Below are 24,101 nucleotides of genomic sequence, written 5' to 3' on the forward strand. Positions count from 1 at the left end.
TGCTATATTTCCATCATGAACAAAAATGGGATGCCCAGCTTTGAAAATCTGGCCCACCTGGCTTCACAGAACAAGGTAAGAATCAAAATCAGCAATTGCTTCGAACTTTGTACTGTATTTGATATTCATTTTTTGACACTGCTATTTTCCAAACCTTCTTAACCAATGGGAAAAAAAATTAGTGGTGTTATTTTTGGTGATATTTTTCAGGTACCTCATTAGAAAGCTTACAAAAATTACAATTTCCTCATTTAAATGCCCTTAGTGCAGGTTCATCATGTTGAGCCAAAGTCCCAGATTAGTTAGATTACTTTAACAATGCTTCAAATTATTATATAATTGAATTTTAAAAATATTTTACTATATTAAGAGTTTCAAATTTTCGCTAAGTTTCATAATGTCTCAATCTCTAAGTACAAAAAAATTTCAGAAGATTTAATTAGAGAAAAAAAATTAAGTATTACAAGAAAAATGGGAACTTTTCAAACTTTTGAACAGAACACTGCACCATGTTCCTTTAGTTCAGCTCACCGAATTAGCACAGACATCATTAAAATGATCTCAGCATTCAGCATATACACTTTTGGCAGACAGCGGCATCCCTTGAAATCTAAGAACTGAGTCCTCAAAAAATTCATACTTTAAAAAGCAGGAAGACCTGTAGGGCAGAGAGAAGTCAGGAGAGTGTCCCCATTAAAGGCATAAGAGAAAAATAAAAAGCTGTAGATATAAATACAGGCTTGCTATTCCTAATATGCATCTCCGAGCCCCTGGAAACTGATATCAACTGTGCTGCCCAGGAAGAAGGAAGCACAGTGCAGTGAGATTTATTAAACCCTTTCAACAAAATCCAATACAAATTTATAATTTTACAAACATATAAAAATTTATGCAACCCCTACCGAGCCAAACTTACACAGCAGTTCGTGGGGCCATTTCTGAAACAAGGCTTTTTCCTTCAGGAGAGCGCTCTAAAAAGTACAGCAGCTTGGGAATTTGTTGTGGGAATGTTTGACAAAAGAAAAAAAGGGGGTGCATTGTTGTCCACACCCTCAGCTCTGCTTTCTCGGAGGACATTGAACTCTGTGGCTTGCTGACAAACCATTGCCCTGAGGAGCCCTTCAAGGGCCTTAATTCTTCTGGCATGCCAAGATCTCAAAGTCCTTTGTGGGTTTATCAGTACCAAAATACAATGCTTAGCTGCGTATGCACTTCTTCAGACTCCGTTTACCAATGTAGGGAAAGAGCATCTCCCTGCTGCACAGCCTTTCCCCCAGATTGATGGGACGAGGCACAGCGGGAGGCCTGTGGCCCTAGCTGAGGAAAGAGCAAGAGAGCGGCGGGAAGCTGAGGGCTTGGGAGGAAACACGGGCATGCAGGGACTGTGCCCAGGTGACAGAGCACTGCAGGAGGTAAAGAGAGTGGCAATTCATTTGAAACAAAGCCCTCGGGAGCTGTTCAGAAGGACCTGTCCCACTAGCGCACTCAGGGCTCTCCGAGAGGTTGTAAGCACCGCTTGCAAATAGTCCGAGAGCAAATGTATCTGCGCGGGCTTGCTGCTGCCCTCTTTGCTTCCAGTTTAGAGCGGGCTGCAGGAAGAGACTTCTCCTGCCAGCCTGCCAGCCTGCCAGCCTTCCAGCCTGCGTACCCCCGAGGGGTGAGGGCAGGGCCTGAGCAAATGCTTTGGAAGGAGCTCATGCTCAACCGAGCAGCCGCACTCCTCCTCTTCAGCGCTCTCCTTGCGCTGCCACTTTCCCTCGGGCTCTCTTCACCTCGATTCCGTTAGAACGATGTGCCTTTGGAGCCTGCCTCCAAGGCTTGCTAGTGGTCCTAAAGGCCCTCAGGGGATGAAAAGGTGTTCCCAAAAGCAGTTGGGAGTCAAACACCAAGCCCCGAGCCGTCATTGCTGACCTAGGAATATGCCTAGCATGCAACAGGTCATGGCACTGACCTTGCTGCATGCTGTTATGTGATGCGTAGAACCAGATTGGTCATGGAAGACCTACCAAGAAGATCACCTTTGTCGCCAATGGATTGGTCAACAACCTGAGTTCTTATGGAGCCGATGTCTTCTCTATGTGCAGTGGAGTCACCACCTACGTGGCTTACGAAGTTCACGGTGAGTGCAAGCAAAGGAATCGTGTCTCTGAGTGACCTGGCCTTTGTTTCCCCTGGGGAATGACTAAGGCACAAGCGCTGCTCTTCCGCCTGGAGACGCACAGAAACCAAGGGCTTCGGGAGTTGCACAGAGGCTTCGACATCTCTGCAGCTCAGGACTGGAACAGGGTGGTGTCACAGCCGCCATGTGTGACCCGATCGAAAGCCTTACAGCTCCGTCCTTGGAATCTCAAGGAGGCCTAAGTTTGGGCTCAGAGTGTTTCAGCCCACGTGGAGCTCCTCGGCAATGCCCAGGCAAAGAAAAAGGGTCATCCTAAGAACCGCTGTCCTTCGGCCCTTGGCTTGCTGACGAGTTGGCCGAGGGAACCACCACACCCTTGGGCTTCACAACACTAAGCCAAGCGGCTTTCTTCCCTCTAGGTTTTTCCCAGGGGGAAATTTCAATTTCCCCAGGTTGTTAACGACCTGCACTTCCTAGGAGTCTTCCAGAATGCCAGAGCCCATGCGACTGGGCCCATGAAGTGGCACCAGCTTAACCGTATAATGCCCAGCCCTGGGGACTTGCAGGAGCGAGTGGAATAGAGCCCCGATTTCTGCACGAGAAATCCCAAAGGGTGGCCAAGAGCACGGCCTGGTGGGCATTCCTTGCCGAGCCACAGAGCTGGTGCTCTTGGGGGACTCCAAGGGAATCTGTCCCTCGTACAGCTCAACCTTTCTCAGTGCAGCAATTCTTCAGCACCTGGCTCGTTCTGTGCAACACCACCACCACCCTCCTTTCAAATGGCAGTCAAGGTCTTAGGCATTTACTCATGGGGATTCCTTTTCTCTCTTTCCAAGGAGCCCAGGTGAACCTGGGATCATGCATTACCCTCGATGTCCTGAGAGTTGTGGATCTGAAGTACTGCGCTGGCAACGAGCAGGTGAGAAAACCGTAGTGCTTACCTTTCTTGAACCAAGCGCTGGGGCTTCATTTCCATCAGCATTTCCATCAGAGCTGCTGCCCAAAGGCAACCCTGATGGCCCTCTTGCCTGGCACCTTCCCTGTTGAGAGCATGGGTGAGCAGTGGTTTCCGCCCCGAGACCCAGAGCGTGGGTTGACTGTTGCCAGTCCTCTTGCACGCATCAGCCTCTAAAGGCACCAGACGACAGCTGTCAGATGCAGCAATGATTCGTTGAATCCATGGAATGAATTCTTCGGGCCCTGCCCAAGGGCACAGCCTTGATTCTGGGTGCTCTTGAAAAGACTGAGGGCAGTGCCAGCACTTCCCAGGGGGCAGCATTTCTTCTATCGTGGAAGGGATTTTTCAGAAGCTTTGGGGACACCAGCGACTCTCTTCAAAGGGCAAACGGCTTCTTTCCCTTGGCTTTTTAGTCTCAGCAGATTCCCGGCGGTCTCAACAACACGCAGGTCATCGTTGGTGGCCAGTCCCAAATTGTGACCATCAACTGGCAATGGCGCGTGGCAGTTATTGAGAAAAAGGCCGGCAGCGGGTCCTGGAAAACCATCTGGAACTACAACACGGTGAGTGGCAGGGAGCGTGCTGGTTCACAAAGCGTGCGAGGAGACGGGCTCCTCGTACAGCTGGCCCAGGGAGGGGGCTGGTTGCTTTGTTCTGAACGTTGGGAGTCCACGATGTGGGGTAGCAACTCTGGGCATTCGTTTCTGTTTTAACAAAGAGCTTTCTCCAATCGCGAGGGTTGAAAGACCGAAGTGCGAGTGCTCCATATCTTTATTTGACAGGGCGTCATTGCAACCAAAGTCACGCAACAGAACACCTGCTACATTTCCATCATGAACAGAAGTGAGATGCCCAGCTTCGATAATCTGGCCCGACTGGCACAAGAGAGCAGGGTAAGATTCCAAAGGAGTAGCAGTGCCTTGTCGCTGGAGTTCATCGGGCCCTTTCTTAATGTGCTTTTACCTTCTGGAGAGGACGAGGTTGTCACGAGCGGCAGGATTTTCTTTCTCTCAGCAGTAGTGGGGCTTGAGAATTTCTCGTAGGAATGCTTGCCAAAAGAAAAAAGGGGGTGCACCATTCCCTCCCTCAGCTCTGCTTTCTCGGAGGACATTGAGCTCTGCGGCTTGCTGACAAACCATTGCTCTGAGGAGCTCTTCAAGGGCCTTAATTCTTCTGGCATGCCAAGATCTCAAAGTCCTTTGCAGGCCTTTCAGTACCAAAGTGCCTTGGTCACTTCTTTACTTTGCAATGCGGCCGTGCTCGGCCAGACTCCGTTTTGGTTTGGGGCCCGAGAGAGCGTCTCCCTGCTGCACAGCCTTTCCCCCAGATTGATGGGACGAGGCACAGCGGGAGGCCTGTGGCCCTAGCTGAGGAAAGAGCAAGAGAATGGCGGGAAGCTGCGGGCTTGGGAGGAAGCACGGGCACGCAGGGACTGTGCCCAGGCGACAGAGCACTGCAGGAGGTAAAGAGCGTGGCAATTCATTTGAAACAAAGCCCTCGGGAGCTGTTCAGAAGGACCTGTCCCACTAGCGCACTCAGGGCTCTCCGAGAGGTTGTAAGCACCGCTTGCAAATAGTCCGAGAGCAAATGTATCTGCGCGGGCTTGCTGCTGCCCTCTTTGCTTCCAGTTTAGAGCGGGCTGCAGGAAGAGACTTCTCCTGCCAGCCTGCCAGCCTTCCAGCCTGCGTACCCCCGAGGGGTGAGGGCAGGGCCTGAGCAAATGCTTTGGAAGGAGCTCATGCTCAACCGAGCAGCCGCACTCCTCCTCTTCAGCGCTCTCCTTGCGCTGCCACTTTCCCTCGGGCTCTCTTCACCTCGATTCCGTTAGAACGATGTGCCTTTGGAGCCTGCCTCCAAGGCTTGCTAGTGGTCCTAAAGGCCCTCAGGGGATGAAAAGGTGTTCCCAAAAGCAGTTGGGAGTCAAACACCAAGCCCCGAGCCGTCATTGCTGACCTAGGAATATGCCTAGCATGCAACAGGTCATGGCACTGACCTTGCTGCATGCTGTTATGTGATGCGTAGAACCAGATTGGTCATGGAAGACCTACCAAGAAGATCACCTTTGTCGCCAATGGATTGGTCAACAACCTGAGTTCTTATGGAGCCGATGTCTTCTCTATGTGCAGTGGAGTCACCACCTACGTGGCTTACGAAGTTCACGGTGAGTGCAAGCAAAGGAATCGTGTCTCTGAGTGACCTGGCCTTTGTTTCCCCTGGGGAATGACTAAGGCACAAGCGCTGCTCTTCCGCCTGGAGACGCACAGAAACCAAGGGCTTCGGGAGTTGCACAGAGGCTTCGACATCTCTGCAGCTCAGGACTGGAACAGGGTGGTGTCACAGCCGCCATGTGTGACCCGATCGAAAGCCTTACAGCTCCGTCCTTGGAATCTCAAGGAGGCCTAAGTTTGGGCTCAGAGTGTTTCAGCCCACGTGGAGCTCCTCGGCAATGCCCAGGCAAAGAAAAAGGGTCATCCTAAGAACCGCTGTCCTTCGGCCCTTGGCTTGCTGACGAGTTGGCCGAGGGAACCACCACACCCTTGGGCTTCACAACATTAAGCCAAGCGGCTTTCTTCCCTCTAGGTTTTTCCCAGGGGGAAATTTCAATTTCCCCAGGTTGTTAACGACCTGCACTTCCTAGGAGTCTTCCAGAATGCCAGAGCCCATGCGACTGGGCCCATGAAGTGGCACCAGCTTAACCGTATAATGCCCAGCCCTGGGGACTTGCAGGAGCGAGTGGAATAGAGCCCCGATTTCTGCACGAGAAATCCCAAAGGGTGGCCAAGAGCACGGCCTGGTGGGCATTCCTTGCCGAGCCACAGAGCTGGTGCTCTTGGGGGACTCCAAGGGAATCTGTCCCTCGTACAGCTCAACCTTTCTCAGTGCAGCAATTCTTCAGCACCTGGCTCGTTCTGTGCAACACCACCACCACCCTCCTTTCAAATGGCAGTCAAGGTCTTAGGCATTTACTCATGGGGATTCCTTTTCTCTCTTTCCAAGGAGCCCAGGTGAACCTGGGATCATGCATTACCCTCGATGTCCTGAGAGTTGTGGATCTGAAGTACTGCGCTGGCAACGAGCAGGTGAGAAAACCGTAGTGCTTACCTTTCTTGAACCAAGCGCTGGGGCTTCATTTCCATCAGCATTTCCATCAGAGCTGCTGCCCAAAGGCAACCCTGATGGCCCTCTTGCCTGGCACCTTCCCTGTTGAGAGCATGGGTGAGCAGTGGTTTCCGCCCCGAGACCCAGAGCGTGGGTTGACTGTTGCCAGTCCTCTTGCACGCATCAGCCTCTAAAGGCACCAGACGACAGCTGTCAGATGCAGCAATGATTCGTTGAATCCATGGAATGAATTCTTCGGGCCCTGCCCAAGGGCACAGCCTTGATTCTGGGTGCTCTTGAAAAGACTGAGGGCAGTGCCAGCACTTCCCAGGGGGCAGCATTTCTTCTATCGTGGAAGGGATTTTTCAGAAGCTTTGGGGACACCAGCGACTCTCTTCAAAGGGCAAACGGCTTCTTTCCCTTGGCTTTTTAGTCTCAGCAGATTCCCGGCGGTCTCAACAACACGCAGGTCATCGTTGGTGGCCAGTCCCAAATTGTGACCATCAACTGGCAATGGCGCGTGGCAGTTATTGAGAAAAAGGCCGGCAGCGGGTCCTGGAAAACCATCTGGAACTACAACACGGTGAGTGGCAGGGAGCGTGCTGGTTCACAAAGCGTGCGAGGAGACGGGCTCCTCGTACAGCTGGCCCAGGGAGGGGGCTGGTTGCTTTGTTCTGAACGTTGGGAGTCCACGATGTGGGGTAGCAACTCTGGGCATTCGTTTCTGTTTTAACAAAGAGCTTTCTCCAATCGCGAGGGTTGAAAGACCGAAGTGCGAGTGCTCCATATCTTTATTTGACAGGGCGTCATTGCAACCAAAGTCACGCAACAGAACACCTGCTACATTTCCATCATGAACAGAAGTGAGATGCCCAGCTTCGATAATCTGGCCCGACTGGCACAAGAGAGCAGGGTAAGATTCCAAAGGAGTAGCAGTGCCTTGTCGCTGGAGTTCATCGGGCCCTTTCTTAATGTGCTTTTACCTTCTGGAGAGGACGAGGTTGTCACGAGCGGCAGGATTTTCTTTCTCTCAGCAGTAGTGGGGCTTGAGAATTTCTCGTAGGAATGCTTGCCAAAAGAAAAAAGGGGGTGCACCATTCCCTCCCTCAGCTCTGCTTTCTCGGAGGACATTGAGCTCTGCGGCTTGCTGACAAACCATTGCTCTGAGGAGCTCTTCAAGGGCCTTAATTCTTCTGGCATGCCAAGATCTCAAAGTCCTTTGCAGGCCTTTCAGTACCAAAGTGCCTTGGTCACTTCTTTACTTTGCAATGCGGCCGTGCTCGGCCAGACTCCGTTTTCCTTTGGGGCCCGAGAGAGCGTCTCCCTGCTGCACAGCCTTTCCCCCAGATTGATGGGACGAGGCACAGCGGGAGGCCTGTGGCCCTAGCTGAGGAAAGAGCAAGAGAATGGCGGGAAGCTGCGGGCTTGGGAGGAAGCACGGGCACGCAGGGACTGTGCCCAGGCGACAGAGCACTGCAGGAGGTAAAGAGCGTGGCAATTCATTTGAAACAAAGCCCTCGGGAGCTGTTCAGAAGGACCTGTCCCACTAGCGCACTCAGGGCTCTCCGAGAGGTTGTAAGCACCGCTTGCAAATAGTCCGAGAGCAAATGTATCTGCGCGGGCTTGCTGCTGCCCTCTTTGCTTCCAGTTTAGAGCGGGCTGCAGGAAGAGACTTCTCCTGCCAGCCTGCCAGCCTGCCAGCCTTCCAGCCTGCGTACCCCCGAGGGGTGAGGGCAGGGCCTGAGCAAATGCTTTGGAAGGAGCTCATGCTCAACCGAGCAGCCGCACTCCTCCTCTTCAGCGCTCTCCTTGCGCTGCCACTTTCCCTCGGGCTCTCTTCACCTCGATTCCGTTAGAACGATGTGCCTTTGGAGCCTGCCTCCAAGGCTTGCTAGTGGTCCTAAAGGCCCTCAGGGGATGAAAAGGTGTTCCCAAAAGCAGTTGGGAGTCAAACACCAAGCCCCGAGCCGTCATTGCTGACCTAGGAATATGCCTAGCATGCAACAGGTCATGGCACTGACCTTGCTGCATGCTGTTATGTGATGCGTAGAACCAGATTGGTCATGGAAGACCTACCAAGAAGATCACCTTTGTCGCCAATGGATTGGTCAACAACCTGAGTTCTTATGGAGCCGATGTCTTCTCTATGTGCAGTGGAGTCACCACCTACGTGGCTTACGAAGTTCACGGTGAGTGCAAGCAAAGGAATCGTGTCTCTGAGTGACCTGGCCTTTGTTTCCCCTGGGGAATGACTAAGGCACAAGCGCTGCTCTTCCGCCTGGAGACGCACAGAAACCAAGGGCTTCGGGAGTTGCACAGAGGCTTCGACATCTCTGCAGCTCAGGACTGGAACAGGGTGGTGTCACAGCCGCCATGTGTGACCCGATCGAAAGCCTTACAGCTCCGTCCTTGGAATCTCAAGGAGGCCTAAGTTTGGGCTCAGAGTGTTTCAGCCCACGTGGAGCTCCTCGGCAATGCCCAGGCAAAGAAAAAGGGTCATCCTAAGAACCGCTGTCCTTCGGCCCTTGGCTTGCTGACGAGTTGGCCGAGGGAACCACCACACCCTTGGGCTTCACAACATTAAGCCAAGCGGCTTTCTTCCCTCTAGGTTTTTCCCAGGGGGAAATTTCAATTTCCCCAGGTTGTTAACGACCTGCACTTCCTAGGAGTCTTCCAGAATGCCAGAGCCCATGCGACTGGGCCCATGAAGTGGCACCAGCTTAACCGTATAATGCCCAGCCCTGGGGACTTGCAGGAGCGAGTGGAATAGAGCCCCGATTTCTGCACGAGAAATCCCAAAGGGTGGCCAAGAGCACGGCCTGGTGGGCATTCCTTGCCGAGCCACAGAGCTGGTGCTCTTGGGGGACTCCAAGGGAATCTGTCCCTCGTACAGCTCAACCTTTCTCAGTGCAGCAATTCTTCAGCACCTGGCTCGTTCTGTGCAACACCACCACCACCCTCCTTTCAAATGGCAGTCAAGGTCTTAGGCATTTACTCATGGGGATTCCTTTTCTCTCTTTCCAAGGAGCCCAGGTGAACCTGGGATCATGCATTACCCTCGATGTCCTGAGAGTTGTGGATCTGAAGTACTGCGCTGGCAACGAGCAGGTGAGAAAACCGTAGTGCTTACCTTTCTTGAACCAAGCGCTGGGGCTTCATTTCCATCAGCATTTCCATCAGAGCTGCTGCCCAAAGGCAACCCTGATGGCCCTCTTGCCTGGCACCTTCCCTGTTGAGAGCATGGGTGAGCAGTGGTTTCCGCCCCGAGACCCAGAGCGTGGGTTGACTGTTGCCAGTCCTCTTGCACGCATCAGCCTCTAAAGGCACCAGACGACAGCTGTCAGATGCAGCAATGATTCGTTGAATCCATGGAATGAATTCTTCGGGCCCTGCCCAAGGGCACAGCCTTGATTCTGGGTGCTCTTGAAAAGACTGAGGGCAGTGCCAGCACTTCCCAGGGGGCAGCATTTCTTCTATCGTGGAAGGGATTTTTCAGAAGCTTTGGGGACACCAGCGACTCTCTTCAAAGGGCAAACGGCTTCTTTCCCTTGGCTTTTTAGTCTCAGCAGATTCCCGGCGGTCTCAACAACACGCAGGTCATCGTTGGTGGCCAGTCCCAAATTGTGACCATCAACTGGCAATGGCGCGTGGCAGTTATTGAGAAAAAGGCCGGCAGCGGGTCCTGGAAAACCATCTGGAACTACAACACGGTGAGTGGCAGGGAGCGTGCTGGTTCACAAAGCGTGCGAGGAGACGGGCTCCTCGTACAGCTGGCCCAGGGAGGGGGCTGGTTGCTTTGTTCTGAACGTTGGGAGTCCACGATGTGGGGTAGCAACTCTGGGCATTCGTTTCTGTTTTAACAAAGAGCTTTCTCCAATCGCGAGGGTTGAAAGACCGAAGTGCGAGTGCTCCATATCTTTATTTGACAGGGCGTCATTGCAACCAAAGTCACGCAACAGAACACCTGCTACATTTCCATCATGAACAGAAGTGAGATGCCCAGCTTCGATAATCTGGCCCGACTGGCACAAGAGAGCAGGGTAAGATTCCAAAGGAGTAGCAGTGCCTTGTCGCTGGAGTTCATCGGGCCCTTTCTTAATGTGCTTTTACCTTCTGGAGAGGACGAGGTTGTCACGAGCGGCAGGATTTTCTTTCTCTCAGCAGTAGTGGGGCTTGAGAATTTCTCGTAGGAATGCTTGCCAAAAGAAAAAAGGGGGTGCACCATTCCCTCCCTCAGCTCTGCTTTCTCGGAGGACATTGAGCTCTGCGGCTTGCTGACAAACCATTGCTCTGAGGAGCTCTTCAAGGGCCTTAATTCTTCTGGCATGCCAAGATCTCAAAGTCCTTTGCAGGCCTTTCAGTACCAAAGTGCCTTGGTCACTTCTTTACTTTGCAATGCGGCCGTGCTCGGCCAGACTCCGTTTTCCTTTGGGGCCCGAGAGAGCGTCTCCCTGCTGCACAGCCTTTCCCCCAGATTGATGGGACGAGGCACAGCGGGAGGCCTGTGGCCCTAGCTGAGGAAAGAGCAAGAGAATGGCGGGAAGCTGCGGGCTTGGGAGGAAGCACGGGCACGCAGGGACTGTGCCCAGGCGACAGAGCACTGCAGGAGGTAAAGAGCGTGGCAATTCATTTGAAACAAAGCCCTCGGGAGCTGTTCAGAAGGACCTGTCCCACTAGCGCACTCAGGGCTCTCCGAGAGGTTGTAAGCACCGCTTGCAAATAGTCCGAGAGCAAATGTATCTGCGCGGGCTTGCTGCTGCCCTCTTTGCTTCCAGTTTAGAGCGGGCTGCAGGAAGAGACTTCTCCTGCCAGCCTGCCAGCCTTCCAGCCTGCGTACCCCCGAGGGGTGAGGGCAGGGCCTGAGCAAATGCTTTGGAAGGAGCTCATGCTCAACCGAGCAGCCGCACTCCTCCTCTTCAGCGCTCTCCTTGCGCTGCCACTTTCCCTCGGGCTCTCTTCACCTCGATTCCGTTAGAACGATGTGCCTTTGGAGCCTGCCTCCAAGGCTTGCTAGTGGTCCTAAAGGCCCTCAGGGGATGAAAAGGTGTTCCCAAAAGCAGTTGGGAGTCAAACACCAAGCCCCGAGCCGTCATTGCTGACCTAGGAATATGCCTAGCATGCAACAGGTCATGGCACTGACCTTGCTGCATGCTGTTATGTGATGCGTAGAACCAGATTGGTCATGGAAGACCTACCAAGAAGATCACCTTTGTCGCCAATGGATTGGTCAACAACCTGAGTTCTTATGGAGCCGATGTCTTCTCTATGTGCAGTGGAGTCACCACCTACGTGGCTTACGAAGTTCACGGTGAGTGCAAGCAAAGGAATCGTGTCTCTGAGTGACCTGGCCTTTGTTTCCCCTGGGGAATGACTAAGGCACAAGCGCTGCTCTTCCGCCTGGAGACGCACAGAAACCAAGGGCTTCGGGAGTTGCACAGAGGCTTCGACATCTCTGCAGCTCAGGACTGGAACAGGGTGGTGTCACAGCCGCCATGTGTGACCCGATCGAAAGCCTTACAGCTCCGTCCTTGGAATCTCAAGGAGGCCTAAGTTTGGGCTCAGAGTGTTTCAGCCCACGTGGAGCTCCTCGGCAATGCCCAGGCAAAGAAAAAGGGTCATCCTAAGAACCGCTGTCCTTCGGCCCTTGGCTTGCTGACGAGTTGGCCGAGGGAACCACCACACCCTTGGGCTTCACAACACTAAGCCAAGCGGCTTTCTTCCCTCTAGGTTTTTCCCAGGGGGAAATTTCAATTTCCCCAGGTTGTTAACGACCTGCACTTCCTAGGAGTCTTCCAGAATGCCAGAGCCCATGCGACTGGGCCCATGAAGTGGCACCAGCTTAACCGTATAATGCCCAGCCCTGGGGACTTGCAGGAGCGAGTGGAATAGAGCCCCGATTTCTGCACGAGAAATCCCAAAGGGTGGCCAAGAGCACGGCCTGGTGGGCATTCCTTGCCGAGCCACAGAGCTGGTGCTCTTGGGGGACTCCAAGGGAATCTGTCCCTCGTACAGCTCAACCTTTCTCAGTGCAGCAATTCTTCAGCACCTGGCTCGTTCTGTGCAACACCACCACCACCCTCCTTTCAAATGGCAGTCAAGGTCTTAGGCATTTACTCATGGGGATTCCTTTTCCTCTCTTTCCAAGGACCCCAGGTGAACCTGGGATCATGCATTACCCTCGATGTCCTGAGAGTTGTGGATCTGAAGTACTGCGCTGGCAATGGAGCGGCCAGGTGAGAACACCTTAGTCCTTACCTTTCTTGAACCAAACGTGGGGCCTCTAAAGCCAGCCCTGATGCCCTTCTCGCCCGGCATCTCCTCTTCGAGGGGCTCCTGCTTGAGGGTGCACTTGCTGAAACAGAGCAACGGCTGGGCAGAGGTTTCCGTCCGAGACCCAGAGCGTGGGCTAACTGTGGCCAGTTCTCTTGCACTCGTCCACCTCTAAAGGCGCCAGATGACAGCTGTCAGATGCAGCAGTGGATCATTGAATCCATGGAAAGAATTCTTACGGCCTCTGCCCAAGGGCACGGCCTAGATTCTGGGTCCTTTTGAAAACACTGAGGGCACGGCCGGCACTTCCCGGGGGGGCCGCGTTTCTACTACTCCAGCAGGGAATTTTCGGATGCTTTGGGGACATCACTGACTCCCTTCAAATGCAAAACGTCTCCTTTCCCTTGGCTTTTTAGGTGCCGCAGTTTCCCGGTGGTAACCTCGGCAACAACACGCAAGTCATCATTGGTGGCCAGTCCCAAATCGTGACCCTCAAGAGGCTGTGGCGCGTGGCAATTATTGAGCAAAACAGCATCAGCGGGTCCTGGAAAACCATCTGGAACTACAACACGGTGAGTGGCAGGAGCCTGCCTGCTTGTTCAAAAAGCGTACAAGGACGCTGGCTCCTCGTACAGCTGGCCCGGTGACGGGGCTGGTTGCTTTATTCTCAACACTGGGAGTCCACGACGTGGGGTAGAAACTCTCAGCATTTGTTATGGTTTCCATCCTGACATTATGCCAATATTAACAGTTGGAAAAAACTGAATTGTGAGTGCTCGCTCATTTTATTCCACAGGGCGTCATTGCAACCAAAGTCACGCAGCAGAACACCTGCTACATTTCCATCATGAACAGAAGTGAGATGCCCAGCTTTGACAATCTGGCCCGACTGGCACAAGAGAGCAGGGTAAGATTCCAAAGGAGTAGTAGTGTCCTGAGCCTGGACTTCATCGGGCCCTTTGTTAATGTGCTTTTACCTTCTGGAGAGGGTGAGGTTGTCACCAGCGGCAGGATCTCCTTTCTCTACACAGTACTGCAGATTGGGAATTTGTCCTAGGAATGCTTTGCCAAAAGAAGAAAGGGGCTGCATCATTCCCTCCCCCATCTCCCCTTTCTTTGAGGACGTTGAGCTCTGCAGCCTGCCGGACAAACCCTTGCTCTGAGGAGCCCTTCAAGGGCCTTAATTCTTTTGGCATGCCAAGATCTCAAAGTCCTTTGCAGGCCATTCAGCACCAAACTGCTTTGGTCAGCTCAGAACATTGCATTGCGGCCGTGCTTGGCCAGACATCATTCTCCTTTGAGGCGCGAGAGAGCGTCTCCCTACTGCACAGCCTTTCCCCCACATTGATGGGATGAGGCACAGCAGGAGCCCTGTGGCCCTAGCTGAGGAAAGAGCAAGAGAGCAGCGGGAAGCTGAGGGCTTGGGAGGAAGCACAGGCATGCAGGGACAGTGGCCAGGAGACAAAGCAGTGCAGGAGGAAAGCAGTGGCAATTCATTTGAACCAAAGCCCTCGGGAGCTGTTCAGAAAGACCTTTCCCACTAGAGCAGCCAGGGGTCTCCGAGAGGTCCTAAGCACTGCTTGCAAATAGTCCGTGAGCAAACGTATCTGCGCGGGCTTGCTGCTGCCCTCTGGTTCCAGTTTAGAGTGGGCTGTGGGAAGAGACTTCTACTGCCAGCCTTCCAGCCGACAGCCTGAGTGTCTCTGAGGGGTGAGAGCAGGGACTGAGCAAATGCTTTGGAAGGAGCTCATGTTCAACACAGCTGCCGCACTCCTCCTTTTCAGCACGTTCCTTCCGCTGCCACTTCTCCTCGGGCTCCCTGCCCCTTGCCTCCCTTAGAACGCGGTGCCTTTGGAGCTGCTTTCAAGGCTTGCTAGTGGTTCCACAGGCACCCAGGGGATGAAAAGGTGTCCCCAAATGCAGTTGGTACTCAAACTCCAAGCCCTGAGTTGTTATTCCAGAGCTGCGAATGATGCCTAACCGGAACCAGATCACAGCGCTGATCTTACTGAATGCTGTTATTTGATGTTTAGAACCTGATCGGTCTTGGAAGATATACCAGGAAGATCACCTTTGTCGCCAATGGATTGGTCAACAACCTCAACTCCTACGGAGCCGACATCATCACTATGTGCAGCGGACTCACCACCTACATGGCATACGAAGTTCACGGTGAGTGCAAGCAAGGGAATTCTGAGGGTTACTGATGTGGCGGTTTTCTTCCTTGGAGAATGACTAAGGCAATATTGCTGCTCTCCCACCTGAAGACGCACAGAAAGCAAGGCCTTCAGCTGTTGCTCAAAGGGTTTGGCATCTCCGCGGACCAGGACTTGAACAGGGTGGTGTCACATGCGCCAGAGCTGACCCAAAGCAAAGCAAAGCAAAGCAAAGCAAAGCAAACCCTTACAGCTCCTTCCTGGGAGCTTAAGGGGGCTCAAATATGGGCCCAGAGTTTTTCTGCCCACACGGAGCTCCTCTGCAATGCCCAGGCAAAGAAAATGGGTCGTCCTAAGGACCGCTGTCCTTCGGCTCAGAGCTGGCTGACGACTTGACCGAGGCCCTTGCCAAACACTTGGGCTTCACAGCACCAAGCCAAGCGGCTTTCTTCCCTGTAGGTTTTTCCCAGGGGCAACAGTCGCGTTGCCCAGGGCTTGAATGACCTACACTTCCTAGCAGTCTTGCAGAGCCTCACAGCAAACACATGGGACTGGCCCCATGAATCAGCAGCGGCCTAACCGTGTAATGCCCAGCCATGGGGACTCACAGGAGCGAGTGGAATAGAGCCCCGATTTCTGCACAAGAAATCCCAAAGGGTGGTCAAGAGCACGGCTTGGTGGGCATTCCTTGCTGAGCCACAGAGCTGGTGCTCTTTGGAGACTCCAAGGGAATTTATCCCTCGTACAGCTCAACCTTTCCAAGTGCAGCAATTCTGCAGAACCTGGCTCCCTCTGAGCAACAGCAACACCACCAGCACTCTCTTGCAGAGTGGCAGCCAAGGTCTTAGGCATTAGCTCATGGGGTTTTGTTTTTGTTCCTTTCTTGCTTTTCAAGGACTCCAAGTGAATCTGGGATCATGCATTACCCTCGATGTCCTGAGAGTTGTGGACCTGAGGTACTGCACTGCCAGTGGCAATGGCAATTGGAATGACAACTGGAATAACAACTGGAATGGCAATTGGACCGGCAATTGGAATGGCAATTGGACCGGCCAGGTGAGAACACCTTCGCCCTTACCTTTCTTGAACCAAACGTGGGGCCTCTAAAGCCAGCCCTGACGCCCTTCTCACCCGGCATCTCCTCTTTCGAGGGGCTCCTGCTTGAGGGTGCACGTGCTGAAACAGAGCAACAGCTGGGCAGAGGTTTCCGTCCGAGACCCAGAGCGTGGGCTAACTGTGGCCAGCTCTCTTGCACTCGTCCACCTCTAAAGGCGCCAGATGACAGCTGTCAGATGCAGCAGTGGATCATTGAATCCATGGAAAGAATTCTTACGGCCTCTGCCCAAGGGCACGGCCTAGATTCTGGGTCCTTTTGAAAACACTGAGGGCACGGCCGGCACTTCCCGGGGGGGCCGCGTTTCTACTACTCCAGCAGGGAATTTTCGGATGCTTTGGGGACATCACTGACTCCCTTCAAATGCAAAACGTCTCCTTTCCCTTGGCTTTTTAGGTGCCGCAGTTTCCCGGTGGTAACCTCGGCAACAACACGCAAGTCATCATTGGTGGCCAGTCCCAAATCGTGACCCTCAAGAGGCTGTGGCGCGTGGCAATTATTGAGCAAAACAGCATCAGCGGGTCCTGGAAAACCATCTGGAACTACAACACGGTGAGTGGCAGGAGCCTGCCTGCTTGTTCAAAAAGCGTACAAGGACGCTGGCTCCTCGTACAGCTGGCCCGGTGACGGGGCTGGTTGCTTTATTCTCAACACTGGGAGTCCACGACGTGGGGTAGAAACTCTCAGCATTTGTTATGGTTTCCATCCTGACATTATGCCAATGTTAACAGTTGGAAAAAACTGAATTGTGAGTGCTCGCTCATTTTATTCCACAGGGCGTCATTGCAACCAAAGTCACGCAGCAGAACACCTGCTACATTTCCATCATGAACAGAAGTGAGATGCCCAGCTTTGACAATCTGGCCCGACTGGCACAAGAGAGCAGGGTAAGATTCCAAAGGAGTAGTAGTGTCCTGAGCCTGGACTTCATCGGGCCCTTTGTTAATGTGCTTTTACCTTCTGGAGAGGGTGAGGTTGTCACCAGCGGCAGGATCTCCTTTCTCTACACAGTACTGCAGATTGGGAATTTGTCCTAGGAATGCTTTGCCAAAAGAAGAAAGGGGCTGCATCATTCCCTTCCCCATCTCCCCTTTCTTTGAGGACGTTGAGCTCTGCAGCCTGCCGGACAAACCCTTGCTCTGAGGAGCCCTTCAAGGGCCTTAATTCTTTTGGCATGCCAAGATCTCAAAGTCCTTTGCAGGCCATTCAGCATCAAACTGCTTTGGTCAGCTCAGAACATTGCATTGCGGCCGTGCTTGGCCAGACATCATTCTCCTTTGAGGCGCGAGAGAGCGTCTCCCTACAGCACAGCCTTTCCCCCACATTGATGGGATGAGGCACAGCAGGAGCCCTGTGGCCCTAGCTGAGGAAAGAGCAAGAGAGCAGCAGGAAGCTGAGGGCTTGGGAGGAAGCACAGGCATGCAGGGACAGTGGTCAGGAGACAAAGCAGTGCAGGAGGAAAGCAGTGGCAATTCATTTGAACCAAAGCCCTCGGGAGCTGTTCAGAAAGACCTTTCCCACTAGAGCAGCCAGGGGTCTCTGAGAGGTCCTAAGCACTGCTTGCAAATAGTCCGTGAGCAAACGTATCTGCGCGGGCTTGCTGCTGCCCTCTGGTTCCAGTTTAGAGTGGGCTGTGGGAAGAGACTTCTACTGCCAGCCTTCCAGCCGACAGCCTGAGTGTCTCTGACGGGTGAGAGCAGGGACTGAGCAAATGCTTTGGAAGGAGCTCATGTTCAACACAGCTGCCGCACTCCTCCTTTTCAGCACGTTCCTTCCGCTGCCACTTCTCCTCGGGCTCCCTGCCCCTTGCCTCCCTTAGAACGCGATGCCTTTGGAGCTGCTTTCAAGGCTTGCTAGTGGTTCCACAGGCACCCAGGGGATGAAAAGGTGTCCCCAAATGCAGTTGGTACTCAAACTCCAAGCCCTGAGTTGTTATTCCAGAGCTGCGAATGATGCCTAACCGGAACCAGATCACAGCGCTGATCTTACTGAATGCTGTTATTTGATGTTTAGAACCTGATCGGTCTTGGAAGATATACCAGGAAGATCACCTTTGTCGCCAATGGATTGGTCAACAACCTCAACTCCTACGGAGCCGACATCATCACTATGTGCAGCGGACTCACCACCTACATGGCATACGAAGTTCACGGTGAGTGCAAGCAAGGGAATTCTGAGGGTTACTGATGTGGCGGTTTTCTTCCTTGGAGAATGACTAAGGCAATATTGCTGCTCTCCCACCTGAAGACGCACAGAAAGCAAGGCCTTCAGCTGTTGCTCAAAGGGTTTGGCATCTCCGCGGACCAGGACTTGAACAGGGTGGTGTCACATGCGCCAGAGCTGACCCAAAGCAAAGCAAAGCAAAGCAAAGCAAAGCAAACCCTTACAGCTCCTTCCTGGGAGCTTAAGGGGGCTCAAATATGGGCCCAGAGTTTTTCTGCCCACACGGAGCTCCTCTGCAATGCCCAGGCAAAGAAAATGGGTCGTCCTAAGGACCGCTGTCCTTCGGCTCAGAGCTGGCTGACGACTTGACCGAGGCCCTTGCCAAACACTTGGGCTTCACAGCACCAAGCCAAGCGGCTTTCTTCCCTGTAGGTTTTTCCCAGGGGCAACAGTCGCGTTGCCCAGGGCTTGAATGACCTACACTTCCTAGCAGTCTTGCAGAGCCTCACAGCAAACACATGGGACTGGCCCCATGAATCAGCAGCGGCCTAACCGTGTAATGCCCAGCCATGGGGACTCACAGGAGCGAGTGGAATAGATCCCCGATTTCTGCACAAGAAATCCCAAAGGGTGGTCAAGAGCACGGCTTGGTGGGCATTCCTTGCTGAGCCACAGAGCTGGTGCTCTTTGGAGACTCCAAGGGAATTTATCCCTCGTACAGCTCAGCCTTTCCAAGTGCAGCAATTCTGCAGAACCTGGCTCCCTCTGAGCAACAGCAACACCACCAGCACTCTCTTGCAGAGTGGCAGCCAAGGTCTTAGGCATTAGCTCATGGGGTTTTGTTTTTGTTCCTTTCTTGCTTTTCAAGGACTCCAAGTGAATCTGGGATCATGCATTACCCTCGATGTCCTGAGAGTTGTGGACCTGAGGTACTGCACTGCCAATGGCAATGGCAATTGGAATGACAACTGGAATAACAACTGGAATGGCAATTGGACCGGCAATTGGAATGGCAATTGGACCGGCCAGGTGAGAACACCTTCGCCCTTACCTTTCTTGAACCAAACGTGGGGCCTCTAAAGCCAGCCCTGATGCCCTTCTCGCCTGGCATCTCCTCTTTCGAGGGGCTCCTGCTTGAGGGTGCACGTGCTGAAACAGAGCAACGGCTGGGCAGAGGTTTCCGTCCGAGACCCAGAGCGTGGGCTAACTGTGGCCAGTTCTCTTGCACTCGTCCACCTCTAAAGGCGCCAGATGACAGCTGTCAGATGCAGCAGTGGATCATTGAATCCATGGAAAGAATTCTTACGGCCTCTGCCCAAGGGCACGGCCTAGATTCTGGGTCCTTTTGAAAACACTGAGGGCACGGCCGGCACTTCCCGGGGGGGCCGCGTTTCTACTACTCCAGCAGGGAATTTTCGGATGCTTTGGGGACATCACTGACTCCCTTCAAATGCAAAACGTCTCCTTTCCCTTGGCTTTTTAGGTGCCGCAGTTTCCCGGTGGTAACCTCGGCAACAACACGCAAGTCATCATTGGTGGCCAGTCCCAAATCGTGACCCTCAAGAGGCTGTGGCGCGTGGCAATTATTGAGCAAAACAGCATCAGCGGGTCCTGGAAAACCATCTGGAACTACAACACGGTGAGTGGCAGGAGCCTGCCTGCTTGTTCAAAAAGCGTACAAGGACGCCGGCTCCTCGTACAGCCGGCCCGGTGACGGGGCTGGTTGCTTTATTCTCAACACTGGGAGTCCACGACGTGGGGTAGAAACTCTCAGCATTTGTTATGGTTTCCATCCCGACATTATGCCAATGTTAACAGTTGGAAAAAACTGAACTGTGAGTGCTCACTCATTTTATTCCACAGGGCGTCATTGCAACCAAAGTCACGCAGCAGAACACCTGCTACATTTCCATCATGAACAGAAGTGAGATGCCCAGCTTTGATAATCTGGCCCGACTGGCACAAGAGAGCAGGGTAAGATTCCAAAGGAGTAGTAGTGTCCTGAGCCTGGACTTCATCGGGCCCTTTGTTAATGTGCTTTTACCTTCTGGAGAGGGTGAGGTTGTCACCAGCGGCAGGATCTCCTTTCTCCACACAGTACTGCAGATTGGGAATTTGTCCTAGGAATGCTTTGCCAAAAGAAGAAAGGGGCTGCATCATTCCCTTCCCCATCTCCCCTTTCTTTGAGGACGTTGAGCTCTGCAGCCTGCCGGACAAACCCTTGCTCTGAGGAGCCCTTCAAGGGCCTTAATTCTTTTGGCATGCCAAGATCTCAAAGTCCTTTGCAGGCCATTCAGCACCAAACTGCTTTGGTCAGCTCAGAACATTGCATTGCGGCCGTGCTTGGCCAGACATCATTAGCCTTTGAGGCGCGAGAGAGCGTCTCCCTACTGCACAGCCTTTCCCCCACATTGATGGGATTAGGCACAGCAGGAGCCCTGTGGCCCTAGCTGAGGAAAGAGCAAGAGAGCAGCAGGAAGCTGAGGGCTTGGGAGGAAGCACAGGCATGCAGGGACAGTGGCCAGGAGACAAAGCAGTGCAGGAGGAAAGCAGTGGCAATTCATTTGAACCAAAGCCCTCGGGAGCTGTTCAGAAAGACCTTTCCCACTAGAGCAGCCAGGGGTCTCTGAGAGGTCCTAAGCACTGCTTGCAAATAGTCCGTGAGCAAACGTATCTGCGCGGGCTTGCTGCTGCCCTCTGGTTCCAGTTTAGAGTGGGCTGTGGGAAGAGACTTCTACTGCCAGCCTTCCAGCCGACAGCCTGAGTGTCTCTGAGGGGTGAGAGCAGGGACTGAGCAAATGCTTTGGAAGGAGCTCATGTTCAACACAGCTGCCGCACTCCTCCTTTTCAGCACGTTCCTTCCGCTGCCACTTCTCCTCGGGCTCCCTGCCCCTTGCCTCCCTTAGAACGCGGTGCCTTTGGAGCTGCTTTCAAGGCTTGCTAGTGGTTCCACAGGCACCCAGGGGATGAAAAGGTGTCCCCAAATGCAGTTGGTACTCAAACTCCAAGCCCTGAGTTGTTATTCCAGAGCTGCGAATGATGCCTAACCGGAACCAGATCACAGCGCAGATCTTACTGAATGCTGTTATTTGATGTTTAGAACCTGATCGGTCTTGGAAGATATACCAGGAAGATCACCTTTGTCGCCAATGGATTGGTCAACAACCTCAACTCCTACGGAGCCGACATCATCACTATGTGCAGCGGACTCACCACCTACATGGCATACGAAGTTCACGGTGAGTGCAAGCAAGGGAATTCTGAGGGTTACTGATGTGGCGGTTTTCTTCCTTGGAGAATGACTAAGGCAATATTGCTGCTCTCCCACCTGAAGACGCACAGAAAGCAAGGCCTTCAGCTGTTGCTCAAAGGGTTTGGCATCTCCGCGGACCAGGACTTGAACAGGGTGGTGTCACATGCGCCAGAGCTGACCCAAAGCAAAGCAAAGCAAAGCAAAGCAAAGCAAACCCTTACAGCTCCTTCCTGGGAGCTTAAGGGGGCTCAAATATGGGCCCAGAGTTTTTCTGCCCACACGGAGCTCCTCTGCAATGCCCAGGCAAAGAAAATGGGTCGTCCTAAGGACCGCTGTCCTTCGGCTCAGAGCTGGCTGACGACTTGACCGAGGCCCTTGCCAAACACTTGGGCTTCACAGCACCAAGCCAAGCGGCTTTCTTCCCTGTAGGTTTTTCCCAGGGGCAACAGTCGCGTTGCCCAGGGCTTGAATGACCTACACTTCCTAGCAGTCTTGCAGAGCCTCACAGCAAACACATGGGACTGGCCCCATGAATCAGCAGCAGCCTAACCGTGTAATGCCCAGCCATGGGGACTCACAGGAGCCAGTGGAATAGATCCCCGATTTCTGCACAAGAAATCCCAAAGGGTGGTCAAGAGCACGGCTTGGTGGGCATTCCTTGCTGAGCCACAGAGCTGGTGCTCTTTGGAGACTCCAAGGGAATTTATCCCTCGTACAGCTCAACCTTTCCAAGTGCAGCAATTCTGCAGAACCTGGCTCCCTCTGAGCAACAGCAACACCACCAGCACTCTCTTGCAGAGTGGCAGCCAAGGTCTTAGGCATTAGCTCATGGGGTTTTGTTTTTGTTCCTTTCTTGCTTTTCAAGGACTCCAAGTGAATCTGGGATCATGCATTACCCTCGATGTCCTGAGAGTTGTGGACCTGAGGTACTGCACTGCCAATGGCAATGGCAATTGGAATGACAACTGGAATAACAACTGGAATGGCAATTGGACCGGCAATTGGAATGGCAATTGGACCGGCCAGGTGAGAACACCTTCGCCCTTACCTTTCTTGAACCAAACGTGGGGCCTCTAAAGCCAGCCCTGATGCCCTTCTCGCCCGGCATCTCCTCTTTCGAGGGGCTCCTGCTTGAGGGTGCACGTGCTGAAACAGAGCAACGGCTGGGCAGAGGTTTCCGTCCGAGACCCAGAGCGTGGGCTAACTGTGGCCAGTTCTCTTGCACTCGTCCACCTCTAAAGGCGCCAGATGACAGCTGTCAGATGCAGCAGTGGATCATTGAATCCATGGAAAGAATTCTTACGGCCTCTGCCCAAGGGCACGGCCTAGATTCTGGGTCCTTTTGAAAACACTGAGGGCACGGCCGGCACTTCCCGGGGGGGCCGCGTTTCTACTACTCCAGCAGGGAATTTTCGGATGCTTTGGGGACATCACTGACTCCCTTCAAATGCAAAACGTCTCCTTTCCCTTGGCTTTTTAGGTGCCGCAGTTTCCCGGTGGTAACCTCGGCAACAACACGCAAGTCATCATTGGTGGCCAGTCCCAAATCGTGACCCTCAAGAGGCTGTGGCGCGTGGCAATTATTGAGCAAAACAGCATCAGCGGGTCCTGGAAAACCATCTGGAACTACAACACGGTGAGTGGCAGGAGCCTGCCTGCTTGTTCAAAAAGCGTACAAGGACGCCGGCTCCTCGTACAGCCGGCCCGGTGACGGGGCTGGTTGCTTTACTCTCAACACTGGGAGTCCACGACGTGGGGTAGAAACTCTCAGCATTTGTTATGGTTTCCATCCCGACATTATGCCAATGTTAACAGTTGGAAAACTGAATTGTGAGTGCTCGCTCATTTTATTCCACAGGGCGTCATTGCAACTAAAAGTCAGAACACTGCTAACATTTTAATCATGAACAGAAGTGAGATGCCCAGTTTGACAATCTGGCCCGACTGGCACAAGAGAGCAGGGTAAGATTCCAAAGGAGTAGCAGTGCCTTGTCGCTGGAGTTCATCGGGCCCTTTATTAATGTGCTTTTACCTTCTGGAGAGGACGAGGTTGTCACGAGCGGCAGGATTTTCTTTCTCTCAGCAGTAGTGGGGCTTGAGAATTTCTCGTAGGAATGCTTGCCAAAAGAAAAAAGGGGGTGCACCATTCCCTCCCTCAGCTCTGCTTTCTCGGAGGACATTGAGCTCTGCGGCTTGCTGACAAACCATTGCTCTGAGGAGCTCTTCAAGGGCCTTAATTCTTCTGGCATGCCAAGATCTCAAAGTCCTTTGCAGGCCTTTCAGTACCAAAGTGCCTTGGTCACTTCTTTACTTTGCAATGCGGCCGTGCTCGGCCAGACTCCGTTTTGCTTTGGGGCCCGAGAGAGCGTCTCCCTGCTGCACAGCCTTTCCCCCAGATTGATGGGACGAGGCACAGCGGGAGGCCTGTGGCCCTAGCTGAGGAAAGAGCAAGAGAATGGCGGGAAGCTGCGGGCTTGGGAGGAAGCACGGGCACGCAGGGACTGTGCCCAGGCGACAGAGCACTGCAGGAGGTAAAAAGCGTGGCAATTCATTTGAAACAAAGCCCTCGGGAGCTGTTCAGAAGGACCTGTCCCACTAGCGCACTCAGGGCTCTCCGAGAGGTTGTAAGCACCGCTTGCAAATAGTCCGAGAGCAAATGTATCTGCGCGGGCTTGCTGCTGCCCTCTGCTTCCAGTTTAGAGCGGGCTGCAGGAAGAGACTTCTCCTGCCAGCCTGCCAGCCTTCCAGCCTGAGTACCCCCGAGGGGTGAGAGCAGGGACTGAGCAAATGCTTTGGAAGGAGCTCATGCTCAACACAGCAGCCGCACTCCTCCTCTTCAGCGCTCTCCTTGCGCTGCCACTTTCCCTCGGGCTCTCTTCACCTCGATTCCATTAGAACGATGTGCCTTTGGAGCCTGCCTCCAAGGCTTGCTAGTGGTCCTAAAGGCCCTCAGGGGATGAAAAGGTGTT

The 24,101-nt window shown here is 53.3% G+C and overlaps 2 protein-coding genes across 6 annotated transcripts in view; both read left to right on the plus strand.

Moving 5' to 3' along the window:
* The window catches only part of LOC146428106 (uncharacterized), a 73,255-nt gene that overhangs the window by 41,477 nt on the left and 7,677 nt on the right, over positions 1-24,101 (plus strand). For 4 of the 5 annotated variants that reach the window (XM_085080558.1, XM_085080562.1, XM_085080560.1 and 1 more), the window contains 10 exons: positions 1,981-2,119; positions 2,956-3,038; positions 3,491-3,640; positions 3,860-3,970; positions 5,100-5,238; positions 6,075-6,157; positions 6,610-6,759; positions 6,979-7,089; positions 8,227-8,365; positions 9,202-9,284. In XM_085080558.1, the coding sequence (XP_084936684.1) occupies positions 1,981-2,119; positions 2,956-3,038; positions 3,491-3,640; positions 3,860-3,970; positions 5,100-5,238; positions 6,075-6,157; positions 6,610-6,759; positions 6,979-7,089; positions 8,227-8,365; positions 9,202-9,284 (1,188 nt within the window). The remainder of the gene's footprint in view (positions 1-1,980; positions 2,120-2,955; positions 3,039-3,490; positions 3,641-3,859; positions 3,971-5,099; positions 5,239-6,074; positions 6,158-6,609; positions 6,760-6,978; positions 7,090-8,226; positions 8,366-9,201; positions 9,285-24,101) is intronic. The other variant, XM_085080559.1, reaches the window with a different exon arrangement.
* LOC146428108 (uncharacterized) overlaps positions 9,381-24,101 on the plus strand; it is a 19,391-nt gene continuing 4,670 nt past the window's right edge. Inside the window, exons 1-19 of the mRNA XM_085080475.1 lie at positions 9,381-9,407; positions 9,737-9,886; positions 10,106-10,216; positions 11,346-11,484; positions 12,322-12,409; positions 12,624-12,639; positions 12,863-13,018; positions 13,243-13,353; positions 14,480-14,618; positions 15,498-15,658; positions 16,113-16,268; positions 16,493-16,603; positions 17,730-17,868; positions 18,748-18,908; positions 19,363-19,518; positions 19,743-19,853; positions 20,980-21,118; positions 21,998-22,158; positions 22,613-22,768. Of these exons, the coding sequence (XP_084936601.1) occupies positions 9,381-9,407; positions 9,737-9,886; positions 10,106-10,216; positions 11,346-11,484; positions 12,322-12,409; positions 12,624-12,639; positions 12,863-13,018; positions 13,243-13,353; positions 14,480-14,618; positions 15,498-15,658; positions 16,113-16,268; positions 16,493-16,603; positions 17,730-17,868; positions 18,748-18,908; positions 19,363-19,518; positions 19,743-19,853; positions 20,980-21,118; positions 21,998-22,158; positions 22,613-22,768 (2,388 nt within the window). The remainder of the gene's footprint in view (positions 9,408-9,736; positions 9,887-10,105; positions 10,217-11,345; positions 11,485-12,321; positions 12,410-12,623; positions 12,640-12,862; positions 13,019-13,242; positions 13,354-14,479; positions 14,619-15,497; positions 15,659-16,112; positions 16,269-16,492; positions 16,604-17,729; positions 17,869-18,747; positions 18,909-19,362; positions 19,519-19,742; positions 19,854-20,979; positions 21,119-21,997; positions 22,159-22,612; positions 22,769-24,101) is intronic.

Source organism: Lichenostomus cassidix, chromosome 22, assembly GCF_008360975.1.
Source record: "Lichenostomus cassidix isolate B80296 chromosome 22, HeHo_3.0, whole genome shotgun sequence".
NCBI classification, from domain to species: domain Eukaryota; kingdom Metazoa; phylum Chordata; class Aves; order Passeriformes; family Meliphagidae; genus Lichenostomus; species Lichenostomus cassidix.